The following is a 20,606-nucleotide window of genomic DNA, read 5'->3' as shown; positions in this document are numbered from 1 at the left end:
GAGTAGTTGTTGGTTGGAACTTTATTTTTTTAATGGCCTCTTTGAAGTTTGGAACTTTATTTTATTTTTCTCTTTTTAAAACCTTTTTACTGTTTTTTCTTTTTTTTCATTACCATTTAGTCCCCTTAACTTCCATCCCCCACCCCTGCAATCACCACACTGTTGTCTATGTCCATAAGTCCTTTTTCCTTTTTGCTCAGTCCTTCCACCCTCTTCCCCTTAACTGTCATCCTGCTGTCTGTGTCTATTTTGCTTGTTCAGTTTGTTCATTAGGTTTAGCTGTTTTTAAGTGTATAGTTCAGTGGCATTAGCATGTTTGCATTGTTGTGCAGCCATAACCATTATCCATCTCCAAACTTTTTCATTATCCAAAAGTGAAATCTGTACCCATTACACAATAACTTCCTTATCCTCCCCTCCCCCAGCCCTTGGTAACTGTTACTCTACTGTCTTTGTATAAAATGACTTTTCTAGGTACTGCATATAAGTGGAAAACAGATTTTGGTGACATAATAATCTTTTTAGATGTTTAAATTTCTTTTTTTCTACCCTAAGTGTTAAATATTGTAATGGAATGGAAACAAATGAGGAAAAAAATGGTAACTGTAGAGGACTTGGTGCTTCTAATTATTGAAAGATAGCAGTTTTTTTTAATTGGAGCAGTAGTTAGCAGTAATATAGTTAAATACTACATTAATTCCAATTTTTTTTCATCCCATTCTGATCTTCACCCTGGAAAAAAACAAAACCATCATGTAAGAGCTTAAAAACTTCTTTACCTCCTTTAAACTATATGTTGCTATGTCACGTGGACTTTGTATTTGTAGGCTAAAGCAGGTGGAGTTAGGTTTTCCTAACCTTTTCATGTATGAAAGTGGTTAGGTACTTAGCTCTACATTAAAAGTTATACTAACCACTTAAGTACCGAATTATGAATATACATTTTTTAAAAAAGAATCACGAGAGTTTTCTCTTATTTAAAAAATAAAAACAGGCAAAAAATGAATCTTTTCTGTTAAGTATAATAAGAGTTGTGTTTATGGGTCCTTACTTTTATGTGTGACTGCATTTCTAAAAGTAGACTGAGCTATTTCACTAACTAAATTTCAACCCCAGCGTCCTACTAATATGCACCTAAGTTTTGGTAGGTGGGGAACTTCATCTTCTAGGATTTCAGTGGTTCAATAAGAATCATTAGTCTTTTATTCTTTCTGTTTTAACTATTTATTTAAAAATAGTTGCTAGAAAGACATATGTTCATGTTCCTTGATGCAAGAGTTATTTTACATGTACCATTTTATTATGTTTACTTTTGTATACGTTCTTTAGTGTGTTTGAGGGGAGAGGGGCTGAGGGAGATTGAGGGTGGGGGAGTCGTAGAGTATTCAAAGACTTGAATGAGACCAGTTAACTTTATGTTATATAAAATGACATTTGTAGACTCTCAAGGTTAAATCAGACTGTTGCTAGGAAGTGAAATCAGTCTTAGGAGGTCACTTTGCATTTTGATTGCCAAATATTTTATTACTTTAATATTATGGAGAATATTTCATTACTGTAATTTGAGGTTTTTAAAAAATTAATTGGTTTTTAGAGAGAGGGATATCTTTTTGTGTCATATTTTATTGTCAAAGGAATTTAATTTAGTAGTAAAACTAGCCCCTCCACCCCTGAATTTGGGTATTGTAACTTATACTGCTTGCTGACACTGTATTTAGAATATATTTGGCTGGTTTTTAATTTACTAATAATCACTGAGTAATTTTCTTCATGCATACATAAACTCTGTCAGGTTGCATTGTATTCTCTGAAGGAAAAGCTTATCTATTCTGACAGTACTGAATTAGATTTTCTTATTTATTTACTTCTAGAGAGAGGAGAAAGGAAGGAGAAAGAAAGGGAGAGAAAGAACAATGTGTGAGAGAAATGTCGATAGGTTGCCTCTCACACGCCCCTAACAAGAGACCTGGCCCATAACCCAGGCATGTGCCCCGACAGGGAATCAAGCCAGCACCCTTTTGGTTCACAGGCCAGTGCTCAATTCACTGTACCACATCAGCAGGGATGAGTACAGTTTCCTAGAGGAGTTCCCAACAGAAAGTATCCCTGTAACATTGAAATTGTTGACCTGTACATCTTACAAGTTATGTCCTTATATATTATAAGATGTTTTGGTAGTTTGAAAATACTCTTTTAATGGTTGTGTAGTGCTTTTTTAAAAAAAATGTATTTAATTGATTTTGCTGTTACAGTTGTCCTGATTTTGCCCCCTTTCCTCCTTCACCCAGCACCATCCACTCGGTCAGACAATCCCACACTATTGTTCATGTCCATGGGTCATGTTTATGCGTTCTTTGGCTACTCCATTTCCTATACTGTCCTTTACGTCCCCATGTCTATTCTGTAACTACATGTTTGTACTTACTTTTATTTATTTTTAGAGAGAGGGGAAGTGAGAGAGAAAAAGAGGGAGAGAAACATCAATGTGTGGCTGCCTCTCCTATGCCCCCTACTGGGAACTTGGCCCTCAACCAGGCATGTGCCCTGACTGGGAATCAAACCAGCGACCCTTTGGTTCGCAAGTGGATTACAAATGGATTGAAGCTGGCACTCAGTCCACTGAGCCACACCAGCCAGGGCTGTTTATACTTATTAATCCCCTCACCTCTTCATCCATTCCCCCACACCTCCCTCCCATCTGGCAACATCAAAATGCTCTCTGTATCCATGATTCTGTCTCTGTTCTTGTTTGCTTAGTTTAGCTTTTGATTCAGTTGTTGATAGATAATGTATTTATTGCCATTTCATTGTTCATAGTTTTGATCTTATACGAGTTCCTTTAACATTTCATACAATAAATGGTTTGGTGATGATGAACTGCTTTAGTTTCTTTTTGTGTGGGAAGCTCTTCATCTGCCCTTTGATTCTAAACGATAGCTTTGCTGGGTAGAACAATCTTGGATGTAGGTCCTTGCCTTTCATCAGGTTGAATACTTGTTGCCAGTCCCTTCTTGCCTGCAAAGTTTCTTTTGAGAAATCAGCTGACGGTCTTATGGGAACTCCCCTGTAGGTAACTAACTACTTTTCTCTTGCTGCTTTTAAGATTCTTTATCTTTAAGCTTTGGCATTTTAATTATGATGTGTCTTGGAGTGGGCCTGTTGGTATCCATCTTGTTTGGGACTCTATGCTTCCGGGACTTGCATGTCTATTTCCTTCACCAAATTAGGGAAGTTTTCTTTCATTATTTTTTCAAATAGATTTCTAATTTCTTGCTCTTTCTCTTCTTCATTCAAGTTTTCCCAGAGGCTGCTTGTACTATCCCCATTTTTCTTTTTTGGATTCTTTTTTCTTCTTGTTCTGGTGGGTTATTTTTTGCTTCCTTATTTTCCAAATCATTGATTTGATTCTTTGCTTCATCCTCTCTACTGTTGTTTCCCTGTAAATTGTTATTTCACTCAGCGTATTCTTCATTTCCGACTGGATCTCTTTTATGCTGTTGAAGTCCTCAGTAGGTTCCTTGAGCATCAGTATAACCAGTGTTTTGAACTCTGCATCTGATGGATTGCTTCTTTCCATTTTGTTTAGCTTTTTTTCTGGAGTTTTGATCTGTTCTTTCATTTGGGCAGTGCTTCTTTTTTTTTTTTCTCCCCATCCCTTAGTGGCAGAAAAATCTGGTGGTGGTTATTTTGAGAAGGGTCTCCAATATCTAATGTAAACACAGTTTTTCTGCTTAGAAAACCAGTCTTGCTTTTAGAGAATATATGTCATTTTGCATTTTTATCATGTTTTGGAGTTACAAAAAGTGCTCATAGTGTCTGTTGTGATTTCCCCAATGTTACATAGCTGGGAAGTGTGAAAGCTGGATAGAATTTAGTCATTACTTTTGTTCTTTCTGTTTCTGTAACATCTAATACAACCCAGTTAATATAACTCTATCGTGAGAGCCTGAGCTAGGAACCTCTGTACCTCAATATTCTAATCAGTATAGCTAGATTTTAGTTCACTTTAACATAGTGTAGAGGAACCATGAGAGATTTTGTTTTTGAATAATTCCTTTTGTATTTGGGCTTAATTCCTATGGTGTTTGGTTTTCAGGGTGTATTTTACAATGAGAAAATTTTTAAAAATTAGGGTATAAAAATGTTTTTCATGTATTGGCATCAAAAAAGACTGAGGCTTGAATAAATCCTTTTGTCAGATTTTGGCCTACCTGTTTTATCAAAGGATTTTTCTAATATATATTAGGAAAGAAAATTAAAAATTTTGCGGTTTTTGTGGATCCTTGATGTGGATTTTTAGTGCCATTTTGTGTATCAGGAATATCCTTGTGCAACTTTATTGCTTCCTCCTCCTTTCCCCCTAATTGTTTTTCAAGTATTTCACAAGTATTTCACCCAAATACGACTAACCATAGTTGGCTTTGGTCTTTTTATATTTAACTTCATTTCCTAAAATATTCACTGAGTTGAAGGTTGTGGTTTTTCTTTGAACCTGAAGGTGTTAACCTAATAGTGTTACTAAACATTACTCCATCTAGAATCTGGACAATACCTACTCACAATTAGGGCTATTATCTGATGAAATTACAGGATCTGCCATTGCCTGTGTATTACGTTTTTTCGTAGGAGATTTATGGTTTCTCTCAAATGTAGGCTAGTGCAGAGTTTGAGTATTTTTCTGATTTTTTCTTGGAGGGTATTGTAATTCAGCACAGGGGTCACTTGAGACTACAGCAACAGAATTCTATAAAAGTTATTACATGAATTATGATAATTTTGTTCCCAAATACTTGTTTTAAGGCATTTTTGTTTTGGGGTATGACTTGGGAGAATTTTAAACCAAGCTCTTTGATTCCTGTTTATTACTTGGATGGAAAATTTAAGACTTTGAGAGTCTAGTAAGTCATGAGCCAGGAAATTGATAGACAGCATTGATGACCTGTATGTGATTGTCAAATCTTACTGAATTAATTTCCATAACATATATGTGTAGCTTCACAGTTTTCCTCCCTTAATTCATTTAAAAAGTAACTTTTAATTTTTGCAACTTCAGGAATTATTTTACAAACATGTACTAGGTCAGGAATTTTAAGTTATGAAGGAGGAAATGTTAATGACTTTTATATCTGCTTAACTTAAAGAAACTAGGAAATCTTTTGTGGAACAGGATATGCAAGAACTTTCTCTAAATAGTCACGTCAACCAGCAACAATAGCAGTGTTGCCTGCTTAGACCTGTCTGATGTAAAATGGCTTTGTTTTTTTTGTAAAAACCCATCTCAGTTTTTTTAGATCATTGATTTTTCTAGACTTAAAAAAAAATATTTATTTTAAACTGACTTTAATGATTTTTTTCTTAGTTCTTCATGTCTCTTCTCTGTGTTCTATAATATAGTTAATACATTATAGTCTTCAAAGTGTGGCTCTATTTATAATTGTTCTTACCCCAGAAAAGAACAGAGGTGTAGGAATTGTACCTTGAAGGTGATGATTACAGTAGATTAATATTTCTTTTGCTGATGTTAGGGATCCATTTTAATGTTCAGCTTGATGGAAATAGAATCAATTAGGAAATTGATGTCTCACTAGTAGGGAAATGATGAAAGATTAGATTGTTAGTTGACATACTTGTGCTTTTCCAAACCCAGTCGTAGTTGCCTGAACCCCAGAATGTGTGTCTACTATAATGATAGAGTAGCTCATGCCCATTGCTTTTGCAATGGTATTAATTTGACTTTTTGCATTAGATTTTGGTTCCTATTCAAGGTATTTGAAAATCATATTTAATGAATAGACTAGTATAAGAATAAGTAGCGTGCATGTGAGAATAGGCGTTCAGGAGCAGGGCAGTTGTAATTTCATAGTTTAATTGCATTACTTCTTATTTTAGGACGAAAGTATCAGTATCCACTAATTAACGTTTATTAGTTCCTTATTAGGGCATGGACAACAGCCTTAAAGGGGAAGGGTGAAAACGGCCCCTCATACTGGAAGTTCAGAAAGTTTAACATTAAGCATTTGATTGACTCATACATTAAATGGCTCTTTTTGTCAATTGAAGACTAGCAACATGTTCATTTGAGGTTCAAGGAATAAAACTTCGTTGAAATAAGTAATGGAAATTATTATGGCTCTTCTTTTAACAGGTATTTGTTTGCTTATGGAAAGGCTGTAAAGTATATAATACACCGTCAACCAGTCAGAGTTGGTTACAGAGGCATATGCTGACACACAGTGGAGATAAGCCTTTCAAGGTAAGTACACATATGTGACTCTTTAAATTTCAACTGGAAAAGTTTCTTAATGGGCATACTTTTGCCTTTCTAAACATTCTGAGAGAACCATTCTGTTTTAATGTTCCAGTAGATACATGGAATTTGAAAGAACAGATGGGAGAAGGGAGATTTAATGCAATTATTAAAATTCGGAGAACAGAAAACGATGTCTCTGAGGGCAGGGCCTTGACAGTAGTGCATGGATGAGCAACTTGAACGTGTGTGTTTAAGTTGGTTGGCTGGTGTTAATACCTTGTGCTCTGATTATTCTCTCTCTCTCATTGGTTTCAGCCTTTTTTTTTATTAGCCAACAGTGATCACTACCTAAGAAAATGTAATTGTAGAACATTAAGGGACTTGATTCCTTTCAATTTTGAAGTCATGCACTGAACTTAGTTATAAATTACTGGGTCCAATACATGTACTATGGACAATCTGTATAAAGAACAAGCTTTTATAAAAACCATTTTCCTTTTTATCTTCATTAAAAATTAAACAAAATATTTGGTTTGTAATTATGAAAAGCATACAGACTTCAAGTTTAAAGAAGTTTAATAGTTTTTAAACCCATGATATCTGCTGCTATGAAAATACTGTCCTAGAAACTTTCCTTGAGTTTCATTAGGAGATAATTCTTGAGGAGTTGCTTTTAAAAAAAATTTTTTTTCTTTTGGAAAAGACAGTTTTTAACAAGTTTTGAAAATGTGTGAAGAGTCCGGGCTGGTGTGGCTCAGTGGATTGAGTGCTGGCCTGTGAACCAAAGGCTTGCCCCTTCAATTTCCAGTCTAGCTCGCATGCCTGGGTTGATGGCCAGGTCCCGGGGGAGGGGGGCTCCATGGAGGGGGGCATGAGAGGCAACCACACATTGATCTTTCTTTCCCTTTCTTCCTTCCTTCCCCTCTCTAAAAAATAAATAAATAAAATCTTTTAAAAAAATTATAATAAGCCATGACTGCATGACACGGTTCGAGTATTGTCCCGGGCACTGAGAGGTTGCTTGTTTGATTCCCATTCAGGGCACATGCCTAAGTTGTGGGTTGGATCCGTAGTTCGGGCCTGTACAGGAGGCAACCAGTCAATGTTTCCCTCCCTCCCTTCTCTCTCTAAAATTGGACACATGTCCTCAGATGCAGATTAAAAAAATGTATAAAGAAATAATTTACACTTAAAATCTTGCTTTCTTTTTTGTTCCCTTATCCCTTCTCTCACAAATAACTGTTACTAGTTTCTAGTGAATTCTAGTATTTCTTTATGAAGCTACAAGCAGATAAGCCTGTAATCTCAATTGTTTTTCCTTTCTATCAGAATTTAGTAAACTATATACTATCTATACTTTTTAAAATAAACTTTTTATTTTAAAGCAGTTCTAAATTTATATAAATATTACAAAGATTATAGTTTTTCCAAATATACACCAAATTTTCCCATTATTAACATTTTTATTGGGTGTATGTGTACCTTGCTGTTTAAAAAAACATACTTTATACTAGAGACATTTCTGTATTTGTTCATAGAGAATATTCTCTTTTTCTTTTTTCAATAGTTTCATAGTATTTCATTGTGTGTGTCTCTGCCAGTTTATTTAACCAAACTTATAGACACTTCGGTTGTTTCTGGTCCTTACTATTATAAATAGTGCTGTAGTGATGAATTTTTAAACATATCATTTTGCATATTTATGCTTGCATATGGAGGGAAAATTTCCCAAAATGATGTGAGTGGGTGGATCAAAGGCTATGTAAAAGCATTGGTAATTAACAAAATTTTTTTAAAATTTATTGATTAGCGAGAGAGAAAGGCAGACTTAATGTTCCACTTATTTATGCATTCATTGGTTCATTCTTGTATGTGTACTGACTGGGGATTGAACTCACAAATTTGGTGTAAGGGAATGGCAGTCTAACCGGTTGAGCTACCTGGCTAGGGTGAGCATTGGTAATTGTGACTGATACTGCTAAGTTGTCCTCCCTGTGCATTGTGCCCTCATCAACAGTGTTAGAGCAGCTGCCTTCTCCATAGCCTTTGTAACAGGATGCTGTCAAGCTTTTGGATTTTTGCCAATCTAATATATGAGAAGCTTTATCCTAATGTAGTTTTAATTTGCTTTTCTTTGATTATGAGTGATGTTGGACATCTTTTCTTATGTTTAACCATTTGGATTTCCTTTTCTCTATTTAAAAAAAAAAATCAGTGGTCTCATTGAGCTTTCGGCTGACACGTGGGTCCTATAACTTTAACACCCTAGTGTTTCCTTTAGACATGCTGCAGATCTTGGCCCTGAGAATTACTGGAAGTGTGTAACCTGGTGCAGGTTTTTAAACTTTTTTCTAATGTGTAGCTGGTAATATAATAGTTACTTCATAGAGTTGTGCACTGTATGTATCCAATAAATGTAAGAAGTTATATTTGAAGTAAAAGAATAATTTACTTTCTAATAGTGTGAATTTTCATATATTTTTCTTTAAGGCAGCAGTTTATTGCTGGTTGATTATGATGTGCAGGTTAATTTCGAAGTCCATACAAATGAGTTTTTCCCCAAATCCTCTTTTTAGAAACTATAGATGATTCCCATTAGAAAGGGGGGAAGAAATTGTTGCATAAGAAAGGCAGGCCTGTGCTCTTCTGGGAACTTACATTCTTTAGGTTTATATAAGTCTAAACAGGTTTGAGTAATGAAAAGTTTTAAGTGGATTAAATTTTTTTTAAAAGATTCTATTTATTTTTAGAGAGAGGGGAAAGGAGGAAGACAGGGAGAGAAACATCAGTGTGTGATTGCTTCTTGTGCTCCCCCGACCAGGGATCTGCCACAACCCAGGCTTGTACCCTGACTGGGAATCGAGTTGGTGACCCTTTGGTTCACAGGCCGGCATTCAGTCCACTGAGCCACACCAGCCAGGGCTATTTTGAGTGTTTTGAAAGTGACCTACAAAAGAATCGTACGCTTGGTGCTTGAACAACATAAGAGTTGATAGCTGTGCATTAGAAACTCTTTGTATAGCTGTTGACTCCTTCAAAACTTAACTGCAGTGGGCTCTCAGTTTCTGGGGAGGATTGGTTCCAGGGCCCCCAAGGACAGGAAGGTCTGTAGATGCTCCAGGCCCGTGTGTCAAATGGCGGCGAGCAGTGCTTGTAGTCTGCCTGGCTTTCCATATCCACATCCATGGATTTCCAGCAATGATCGGAAATACTGGTTTTGCTCTGCAGTTGGTTGAATCTGTGGCTGCAAAACCCACAGATATGGAGGGCCGACTGTATTTATTGAAGAAATCTTTGTATAAGTAGACCTGCACAGTTTAAAACCATTGTTTAAGGGTTATTACGCTGTGTAATAGGAGCTGGGAAAGAGGAGAAGTTGCGTGTAGTTGACTATGTGTAGATGGGAATGATGAGGTGATGATGTTTTGGGGTGAGTGTCTTATTTTGGGGGGAACAAAACCCAAAATTTTTTTCAAAAAAAAGAGGATCTCGACCCAAGAAGCAGTGTTGTATATTATGTAACAACTAAAAGGTTTTTTTCCAAAAAATAAGCCTTATTCCAAAACATCACCACCTCATCCCCTTAAAGTGCAGTTAACTGTTCCACAGTTTAGAGATTTGTTTTCTGTGTGTGCACCTGTATAACCACTACGATGAAGAATATTTTCAGTGAAACAAAATTTCCAGTGTCCCTTTCCAGTCTATCCCTTGCCAGTCCTCTCCTTCACCCCCCAGGCCATATTAAGATTGAATCAGCCTTTGTGTCTGGCTTTTTTCACCTAAGAAAATAGCAATGAGGTTTTCCTTGTTGTATGTACCAGTCATCTTTTAAAAATTGATGTGTAGTATTTGATTGTACAAATAAATCATACTTTATCCATTCTAATGCTGGTGGACATTTGGGTTGTTTCCATTCTTTAGCTACTGTTAATAAGCTGCTTTGTGCATGTTCTTCTACATGTCTTTTGATTGCATATGTGCATCCGTTTATCTTGGCTGTATACCTATGAGTGGAATTGCTGAGTCCTGGAATAGGGCATTTTTAGCTTTCAGAAGGTGCCAAACCCATCTCCAAATTGGTCATATTTTTCACATTCTCTCCAGCAGCAAATGAGAGTTTTAGTTGCTCTGTATCTTGATAGTATCAGTCTTTCTAATTTTAGCCATTCTGGTTGTTGTGTGGTGTTACCCCATTGTGACTTTAATTTTTATTTCCCTGGTGAGTTCTGAGCACATTCTCATGTACTTAACAGCTATTTGGATTTCCTATTTTGGTGAAGTGCCTATTCAAGCCTTTTATTATTTTATTGAATGGTTTGTCTTTTATTATATAACTTTTTAGTATTTTGGGAATAAGATCTTCGTCAGATATATGTATTGAAGTACATTTTTCTAGTCTGTTTTTGGTTCTTTTTACCTTTCCTAATGGGGTCTTCTCATGAATAGCTTTTAATTTTAGTGAAGTCTGATTTATCAACTTTTTTATGATTAGTTTTTTTTGTTATTCTTTAAAAAAATCTATGCCTGTCCTCAGTATGTAAAGATGAGAAGCATCTTACAAAAAAGCCAAGAGTTTTGTTTTCTGGTGTTAGATCATTTCAGGCATCTGTAAGTATATATATATTTTAAATATAATTTACATAACATAAAATTTACCAATTGTACAATTCAGTGTTTTTTAGTGTATTCACAGGGTTGTACAAACATGACCACTATCTAATTACAGAAATAATGTGTTTTTGAGAAAAAAAAAAGAAAGCATAAAAGAATAGAATAAGTGGACAGTTGGGTAATAGCATGTAGTTTCAAATACATATGTGATACACAGTCCACTAAGCCACAGCAGCCAGGGTGGGTTTTTTTTAAATGCACACTGATATACAGGTGACACAATACAGTCTAGTAAAATTGCTTTGAATGAAATTAAAGACAAGTAAGTGCTACTAGACAGAGCTGTCTTATGGGAAAAAAACCAAACATTTTGGCCAACCCAGTACGTCTCTCCATCTCTCCATCTGTCTTCCTCCGTCTCTCCTCCTTTCTCTTTACCTACCAGTATAGTACACACACACACACACACACACACACACACACACACACACACACACACTTTTTGGGAACCGTTTGAGAGGAGCAGTGTACCTACATTCTAAATTCATTGTGTGTATTTCCTGAGAACAAGAACATTAATTTACACAACCCTAGTACCATTGTCAACATCTAGGAACTTGAGGTTATTGGCTATTCAGATTTCATAAATCGTCTCAATAATAGCTTTTATGTAGCAGGTTTAGTTTCCAAATGAGGATTATGCATAGTTTTTATGACTCCTTTAATCTTAAAGTTTCTTCAGCCTTTCTTTATCATTCATGGCACTGATATTTTTGAAGAGTTTCAACCTTTTATTTTGCAGTATGTCCCCCATTTTGGGGTGGTTTGGTGTTTTTGTAATGACCAGATTTTAGTTTAGGCATTTTTGCATAAAACAACAAAATTCTCACTCTCTTCTGAGGACACTTGATGACAGTTTGTTTCCTCATATGTAGTTACTTAGCATAACTTGGTTAAGGTGGAATTTGCTAGGTTCTCTACTGTAAACTTATTATTTGTCCCTTTACAATGAATAGTTATTGAAGAGATAACTTTGAACTTACATAAATGTGTATTACCCATTAGAATCAGTTTTAGTCTCTATCGATGATTCTTGCCTGGCTCAGTTATTACTGTGAGGGTTGTAAATGAGTATTTTTCCATTTTCCCATCTAACTTTGCTGGTTGGTATTCTTTTTACATAGCATTCTGTTCTTTGTCTGTCTAATCTTTGGCTTATAATCCATGACTGTCGTCATTTTGATGCTTACATAATATAGATTTTTATATATTGAACTGATCGGTTTTGCTCGTGCAGCTTCTGGGACAACAGGTTAAAGATTTGAGTGGTGAGGGTCTGCATTAGAGTGTCGGTAATGAAACAGGCTAGAAACCCGAAGTCAGTGAGGCCTGGCTAACTTCATGTGGGAAATGAAAGCATTGGGTGTTATTTAGGTTTAAGCTTAGTTTTATGGTCCCCAAATTTATTTGTCTTATATACTTAATGATAGGAAGGTAGGTAGTATCATGAAAATAATTATGTCAGCTCATTATGAAATTTTACTTTTGTAATATCATACACACTCCTAAAATGCAAATATAGCTTCTTTGCCAAGGGTTTTTATAATATTGCCTGTGATAATAAAAGTGCAAAGATTATTCCCAGGTAAGCCCTCTCCCCCACCTAGCGTTCACTTCGCCATGTAAATACACCTCTGCTTTGTGTGTAGACTTAGAGTTCGAGGGAAGGGGAGTTGCTGTCATTTTGTTAAATGTAATAAAACATTTTAATTATTAAAGGTTTGAAAAACATTACTTGTGTTGATAGTACTAGGATTTGGGGATTTTTAAAACTATTTTCTTGGCCCTTTTTTGTGTGTGTGCATTTTGGTTCTGGAGGTTTTGATTCTTCTCAGTCATCAGATATTAAGCATTATCACGGCTAAGTGGTTTCAGCCCAACCTTGCTTACAAATATTTTACTTAACTGAAAAAAATGAAAATTAGATCTGTACAGCATGTTTGGTGATTGTTTTGATTTCCTTTTTCTTTATTGCCAATTAGCAGTGGTTTGGGTAAATTTGTATGTGTTTGTTTGAAATTGTGTGGTTGTACTTTTCAGGTAAGCTCACTTTCTTCACACGTTTCTCCCCTAGTCTGATATTTCTGTTACTTTGAACACAGTGTTTATAGTTATTTAATTGTCGTGGGTGAATTTATTAAATGTAACGTTTCCTCAAGAACTAGTCTTCTGTAGGTCAACATGATGGATTCCTTTCCTAATACTGTCGTTGGGATACCATCTCATTGTGATAGAGTAGCACTCGAGAAACTCGGGCTCTTTTCAAGTCCGAGACAGCTGATCTTTTTAGGTGTTTTGGAACCAAGAACCTAGTTTAAAAGGTTGATTAAGAGAAAAGAAGTTTTATCAATCCAGACTTAAACTATTGTATCCCCTGTATAAGGTGGCTTATAGTTGTGCATGCAGGCAAATCCTGGTAATTTGTTACAGGACACAGTGAGTGATACTGATATTACATCATTCACTGTGATGAATGATTAAATAATTTCTTTTTTTAGTTCTTTTATGATCTGTTTCCTAATGGTAGTTGGTAATTCTAATTTAAAAATATTTTACTCTGTTCAGCTTTATTGAGGTACAATTGACAAATAAAATGGTAAGAGTCTTAAAGTATATTGTGATTTTACATATGTATACAGTTGTGAAAGGATTCCCTTTATCTACTTAATTAACAATCTATCACCTTACACATACACACTTCAGTGAGAATCTTTGGCTTTTCAACAAACATTCTCTGTAATAATACAAAGCTTTAAAGAACCTGTTCTGCTATCTTTCATTAGTTCTTCTTTGCCATTTGTAGGTCTGTGTGTCTGCGTTTGAAGCTCCATGTTGCCTAGCCCTGGCAGCCAGTTTTTAGGAAGCTCCCATTCACTGAAGGGTACAGGTTGAACATAAATAAGGATAATAGCTGCAATGATCATCATGATACAAAAAACAAAAATGATCCCCCCCCAAAGAAGGAAAAATGAAATGGTCCCTGTTGGAGAATAGTAGGGGTTTCATTATTTGGAAGGAATGGGGGTGGGGCCTTATAAGAGAAATATCACTTAGTTCACCCAGTGATATAATAACTACTACTAAACATTTCGCTGGTAAATGCAGTTACAGTTCAGTGCTCTGTGAAAGGGAAAAATGCATAGAGGAAGAGAGGTCTAGGCTGTATTTACTGTGTGCATGTTGTATCTGGGATTTTTATTAACTTACACTTTCCTCTCTAGGCCTCCTTCATACCCCATTTGTTTTTCCTGCCACCCCTTCTTCCAAGCTTGTTGATTGCTCCGTCTGGTCTGTTTTGCTGGCCTGTGCTTTCTGACTTCTACATGTTGGAGAGTGATCTCTTAAAATTTCTTGCCCTAGGTGTTCTCATCTAGTCCTTTGGCTTTAAATACTACTTATGTTGTGATTTCTCTTAGATGTGTATCTCTAGCCCTAAATTTCCTTGGATTCCAGAATAGAGTATTTACCTTGCAGGTCTAATAGAACATTTTGAACTAATTAACATGTACAAAATCTTGGTTTTTCATTTCAAACATGGTTCTACTAGAGATTGTGTAAATAGTGACATCATCCATCCAGTTACTCTAGCTTTAAGAGCCCTGTATTACTTTTGATTCCTTTCGTAGCTTCACCTGTACTCCCCCTAAATGCAGTAGCAAAGCCTGTCAGTTTGACCCGCAGTAAATTTGAATATGACTATTTCTCACCCTATTCTTTTATTCCCGTTCACCTGTGTTTGTTAGTCGCTCTACTGTTTACAATTCTTGGTAACTCCTCACTCTCTCCAAATTAAAATTCACATTTCTTAGCATGATGCATAGTAAGGTCTTCATATGTGATATTTACCTGCCTCTCTGTTCTCATTTGTTCCCTTACTAATACCTTTGTAGGAAATTGTGTTCCAGCCATACTATACCATTTATAGTTCTCAGATGGATAACACTTTATTGAGGTTTTGTATAGGCTGTACTTCCTACCTGGAGTTTTAAAAGGCTTTTTACTTTGGAAAATTGTTAGATTTTTGGAAAATGGTTAGATTCACAGACAAGTTTGAAGATTGTTAGGTTTATGGACAAGTGGTAAAGGTAGCTCAGAGAGCCCCGCTGTACCTTCACCCAGTGAGTTCCCCTCATGTCATCATCTCACGTTACTGTGGCTCATTTGTCAAAACTAAGAGACCAACATTTCTACCTGGAATTTTTGTTTTCCTTTGGATTACCTACTAATAAATATTCCTATATCTTCTGTGAAACTGGTAATTTCTGCTTTATGTTTCAGTAACTCCTTACACATTTTCATTGTACTTCATAGTCTTTGTACTAGAAAAGACAATCTCAGTATTGCTTCATTTGAATAAGTCTGTTTGGGGAGGAAACCCCCCAGTAATTCCATGTTTCAAATTTTAGAACAGCTGCTTCACCACAGTGGTAGACATCAGAGTGTTTCAGTGGATGGGGGAGATAGAACATTTAAAACATTAACATATTAAAACATAAAATAAATGTTCAAAAGCCATTTATTTCCCCTAATTGTTGAACAGGGTGCTTATTCATCAGAACAGTGTGTGAGGTGGCTTAAGTTCAGGGGTCACTGCTGCATGCGTGGGTGAAAACGTGAATATGGGAGAGCTCAGACACGCTCAGTACCATGAAATGCTCGTGTGAATAGGATGACGGTACTACGGCCATTTGAGGCAACAGCAGACTTGTCTCTCACCTGTTCTCTGAGGTACACATTGATGCACTCATCATCTGTTGATTAGATGACACTTAAAATTACTTTCTCCTTTACGTTAAGAGGAATGCATTTAAGTGAAATGTGTGTACTTGTGATTCTATTTCCTTTTAATAAATGTATTCTTTCTCTAAATTTTTATTGTACATTTGTGTTTTCTTTTTTAGAGTTGTTTATAATTCTTAATTGAGGAGTGATCAAAATCAAAGAAAACAGCCCTGGCTGGTGTGGCTCACTGGGTTGAGCACTGGCCTGAGAACTGAAAGGTCGTTGGTTTGATTCCCAGTCAGGGCACATGCCTGGTTTGTGGGCCAGGTCCCCAGTTGGGGGTCTGTCTTTTTCTCCTTCCCCCTCTCTCTAGAAATGAATAAATAAAATGAATAAATAAATGAATAAAAAAATCAAAACAATTTTCTATTAGAATTCTTGTTACTGATTTTATTTTCATTTAGATCTTTGAATCATTGATTTAATTGTTGATTAAAATAAACTTGTGATATTTACTTGCAATTTTAGATGCTACAAGGGCCTATTCTTTTCAGTCTTGAGGGATCCCAGGAGAAAATGAATCCGCCAAAGCCACTGGGACCCTTGTAACCAAGGATAATTCTGGTGGAATCACATCACAAAATCCCTTTGAATTTAAACCCCAAGGGCTTGGATCTAAACTGTTATTGTCATTTCTGCCTTTTAATTATGAGTATAGTCAAGTAGCTATTCTAAAATTTGAAATGTGGAGTTTTTTCAGCACATTTGTTTGAATAACCAATACTAAACTGGCAACCCCAGGGCAAAGACTGCCTTATTTATATTAGATTCTTTGAAGCATCTAACACATTGGCCACAAAAGATGCTTATTTATTGTATGTTTTTAGAGTAGGTGTTAGGGGGGAGTATAGGGATGGTATCTTCTTGGAAAGTTTAGAAAACTAAGTATCGTATGCTTATTCTGTGGCAATACTGTGTAATAGAAATACGTGTAAACCAAATAGGTCATTTTAAATTTTCCAGTGCTACATGAAAATAAGTGAAACAGGTGAAAATAATTTAAGTAATATCTTCGAAATAACCTACTATATTCTTTCAGTATTTCATCAATATACAGAATTGATGAAATATTTTGCTTTTTTTGGTACTAAACCTCCCAAATTTAGTGTGCATTTTATAGCCACATTTCAAGTGCTCGGTAACTATTTTGTGTCTAAAATGTACCAGATAGTACAAAACTAACCCATTCTACTTAAAGTAGTGTCAGTTCAGGTTCTAAACAATTGGTCTTTGTTTAGATTTTACAAAATTTGCAGTTTCACATGCAAAGTGTGAAGTAGGTTTACATACCCACGTGTTCCACATACATGTGAAGTAGGTTCACATACCCAAGTTGTTCCAAACATATTTAAAAGTTTTTCAGTACTTAAGTATCATGTTATAAATTAAAAAATAAAATGGTTAAGAAAATTCAAATAACCATAAAGGCACTATTTCTTACTAGGATGCTTTTAATAAAATAAAAAATAAAATTTGGCAAGGATGTAGATCTGATGTTTTTATAACATTGTAAACACACTAAACACCACTGAACTGTACACTTGAACATAGCATGATGAATCTCACCTCAATAAATATAAAAATTAATTTAAATAAAATTGAAAATTTGGTGTCTCAGTTATAGTAGTTTTGCAGTAAGTAGCAGTAGTTGGCTCTTGGCTCCCATGGTGGGCAGTCTTTTCACGGCAACATGGTAACCTACAGAAGATGGAAACTTTCAAAAGAATTAACTATTTTTTGGTTCTCAAAATATGTGTAGTAAATTTAAATTCTAAGAACTCAATAACCATTAGTTGCTAAACTTCTCATGATCAGAGTCTGTAGCTAAATGTTGTTGATGCAGGCTCTCTGAGGACCACACTAATCGGACCCTTGTAGGGAGTAAACAAAATATTAAGTTTGAAGTACTGGATATGGCTAATCGCTTCTTCTCATGGCTCCCATAGCACTCTATGCTCTACCCCTGATTGTGGTCCTTTGAAGTTGTCACTTAGTATGTATGTCTTGCTGACCGCATGTAAGCACTTCCAGGGTGGGAATTGTATCTCAGTGATCTATACTTGTAGAATCTTGCATCATACTGAGTGTAGAATAGATAATTATCTGAACTAAAATCTTGAATCATTCCTTCGCCTCTTAACTTAGTGGGCACTCTAGAATGGGCGAAGATTTTTATTAGTAATGCTGAGTGCCGTTAGAGCCCATAAAATTGTCACTTGCATATCCAAGTAAAAAGAATAATTACTAATGACATTATATAAGGAGTTTGCTGTGAAGTGTTTCAACCAGCATTGGTTTTATCAGATTCTGTAAACAGGTCAGTAAAAGTATGCTCCTGCCTTCAAAATGCATGGAAAGGATGAGTTGGGATAAACATTTAGATGTGCAGTGAAAGAGTGAGGCTCTCAAAGGGAGATAAGCTCCTTTTCACTTAGGCAGTTTTAGAGAGAGACTTCGTGCATAAAGCTAGGATCTCTACTAATAAGAGGGTTGTATTGTGTTTTTAGAAGTTTAAAGTGGTAGAATGCCTGTTAAAGAAAGACCCTGGAAGCATGTAGATTTTTTTTTTTTTTTGAGGTATTAGCTAGTTAGAGTGTAATATAAATTGAAACACCTAGGAATACTCTGATGGATGTAATTGTGTTTAACATAACAACTTTGCATGGTTGGAGTTTGATTGTCAGATCAGAAACTAAATAAAGTGGATACATTACTAATAGAAAAGACACCAGCAATTTAGCTGTGGATTTTTGCTGTTCGGGGATCATTTTGAAAAATGGTGTTTGTTTTTTTTAGCTTTTTAATTTCTTTTTAATGTGTTGATTTTGAGAGCGAGAGATCACTTTGTTGTTCAACTTATTTATGCATTCATTGGTTGGTTCCTGTATGTCCTGTACGGGGATCAAACCCACAACCTTGATCTATTGGGACAGTGCTCCAACCAACTGAGCTACCTGGCCAGGGCAAATGGTGCTTGTTTTAATTAACATTTCATTTATTAGAAGACCTGCAAATATTATTTCCTAAGGTCTAACTTAGAAATTACATATTTGTACCTTAGCTAGTTTGTATATTGTAATTTTAGTGCTATCCAAGCATTCTACATTTATTGTTGGAATAGCAGGTCATCCACCAGGTTGACTTAAATAGTTAACCCTTTGTTTTCTCAATCTTGAAAGTGCGGAAGGCTAGAGAGGCAGTATTTAATAGAACTTGTAGAGGGTTGCGTAGGCCAATTCTGAGCATAAGTCTTCTCTGAGAGGTTAGATCTAAGAGTTTAAATTATTAACTATATTTGTTTTCTGTCCACTAGAACAGTAGGGAGGCTGCTGGAGATTTTGAAATAGCATATATTGTAAGATAAAAATAATTTTAAAAATCCAGGAATGCACGTAGTTGTCAGGATACCTAATTCTTTGATGTAAAACAGCTTACTGCTTCTCTTTAAAATGTTTAATTCAAAACCAGATTTTTGGGGAAGAAGACTCCATTATGTTTGTCTTGCATATCTGAGGGAAGAGCAGTGAACTGGGGAGGCTTGAAACTTGTTTTAATTTTCAGCTGTGCCACCGCTTAATGTGTATTACTTTGGGCAATTTATAAAATGAGAGGGTTCTGGAATTAGTTTTGTAGCATTACTGATTTACTTCTGAAAATAAATACTCACTCATATTGTGCTTGTTTCCTACTTAGCATCCCTGACATCCTTTTTTATTTCTATGTAGTGTGTTGTTGGTGGCTGCAATGCCAGCTTTGCTTCTCAGGGAGGGCTAGCTCGCCATGTACCCACACACTTCAGTCAGCAGAATTCCTCAAAAGTTTCTAGCCAGCCAAAGGCCAAAGAAGAATCCCCTTCTAAGGCTGGAATGAACAAAAGGAGGAAATTAAAGAACAAAAGACGACGCTCCTTACGTAAGTGTTTCATTGAAAACCTGTGTGTTACCACGCTTTTGTTTATATCTTGGGCTTTTATGCAAATTCAGTTTTTACTGTTCTTCAACTCAGCTTATCTATTTTTGTTAACACTAACAAACAGGATACCTGTAGGACAATGTGAGAATTCAGGGATGAAGTTTTACCTGTAGTAGCTAAGGGAGTGTGAGTATATATGGTCTTAGAATACAAACTACATAGAATCAGATTGTGAGGGCCACTTTGATTTCGTCCTAAATTAAAATTTAAAACACAGTAGTGTTGGTGTTTCAGACATTAGTTTGGAATTGAGCATGCTAAAGGTAGAAATCAAGTAAAGGTTACGTAACCTCTCTGCTCTGAAGTGATGTGTGTGAATAGCAAAATTACGCGCAGTCTGTGTTTCAGCACTTAATAGTCTCTTGTAACGCATACAGTTGTTACGTGCTTAATTACCAGGTTGCAGGTGTATCCTTGATAATTAGGATGGAACACAATTAGATGATAAGACTTGTAAATGTTGGGAGCAGGAACTGACATTGAAACTCCAGAGCCTAGCACTGTGCCTGGTTCTTAAGGTTGACTGGCTGATGAAATATACCTAGAATGAAGAAATATGATTGAGCGAAGCTGTCATTGAAAAGGGAGGCCACTCCCAAGAGTGAAATAGGAAGGGGAAAAAATTGCATCTTTCTTTTTCTCTTGGGATTTGAATAGAGTGTAGAAGAGACTCCAGACACTAACTAATCCACACTGTAAAGGAGACAGTTACCTCTAAAACATTGCAATTTTTTTGTTACTGCAAAGTTACACTGAACAAATGAACAAACCATATGTGAAAAATAAACTTTCCTAGTTGGCTACTGAATGGTTGTAGATCCATTTTCCTTTTGATTATGTAGCTCATCGGTTTAAAAAAAATTCTTGGGCACCCAGTTCTAACATAGGTGTATAGTGTATATCGGTGATATCCTTCATGCACGTTATCAAA

At 35.8% G+C, this 20,606-nt stretch overlaps 1 protein-coding gene across 2 annotated transcripts in view; it reads left to right on the top strand.

Moving 5' to 3' along the window:
• The window catches only part of AEBP2 (AE binding protein 2), a 103,655-nt gene that overhangs the window by 23,654 nt on the left and 59,395 nt on the right, over positions 1-20,606 (top strand). For both annotated transcript variants that reach the window (XM_045184065.3, XM_024575896.4), the window contains exons 3-4: positions 6,146-6,253; positions 19,429-19,615. In XM_045184065.3, the coding sequence (XP_045040000.2) occupies positions 6,146-6,253; positions 19,429-19,615 (295 nt within the window). The remainder of the gene's footprint in view (positions 1-6,145; positions 6,254-19,428; positions 19,616-20,606) is intronic.

Source organism: Desmodus rotundus, chromosome 3 (assembly GCF_022682495.2).
Source record: "Desmodus rotundus isolate HL8 chromosome 3, HLdesRot8A.1, whole genome shotgun sequence".
In the NCBI taxonomy this organism is placed as follows: Eukaryota; Metazoa; Chordata; class Mammalia; order Chiroptera; family Phyllostomidae; genus Desmodus; species Desmodus rotundus.
The sequence above is the reverse complement of the archived record's forward strand: the minus strand, read 5'-3'. Positions and strand labels throughout refer to the sequence as shown.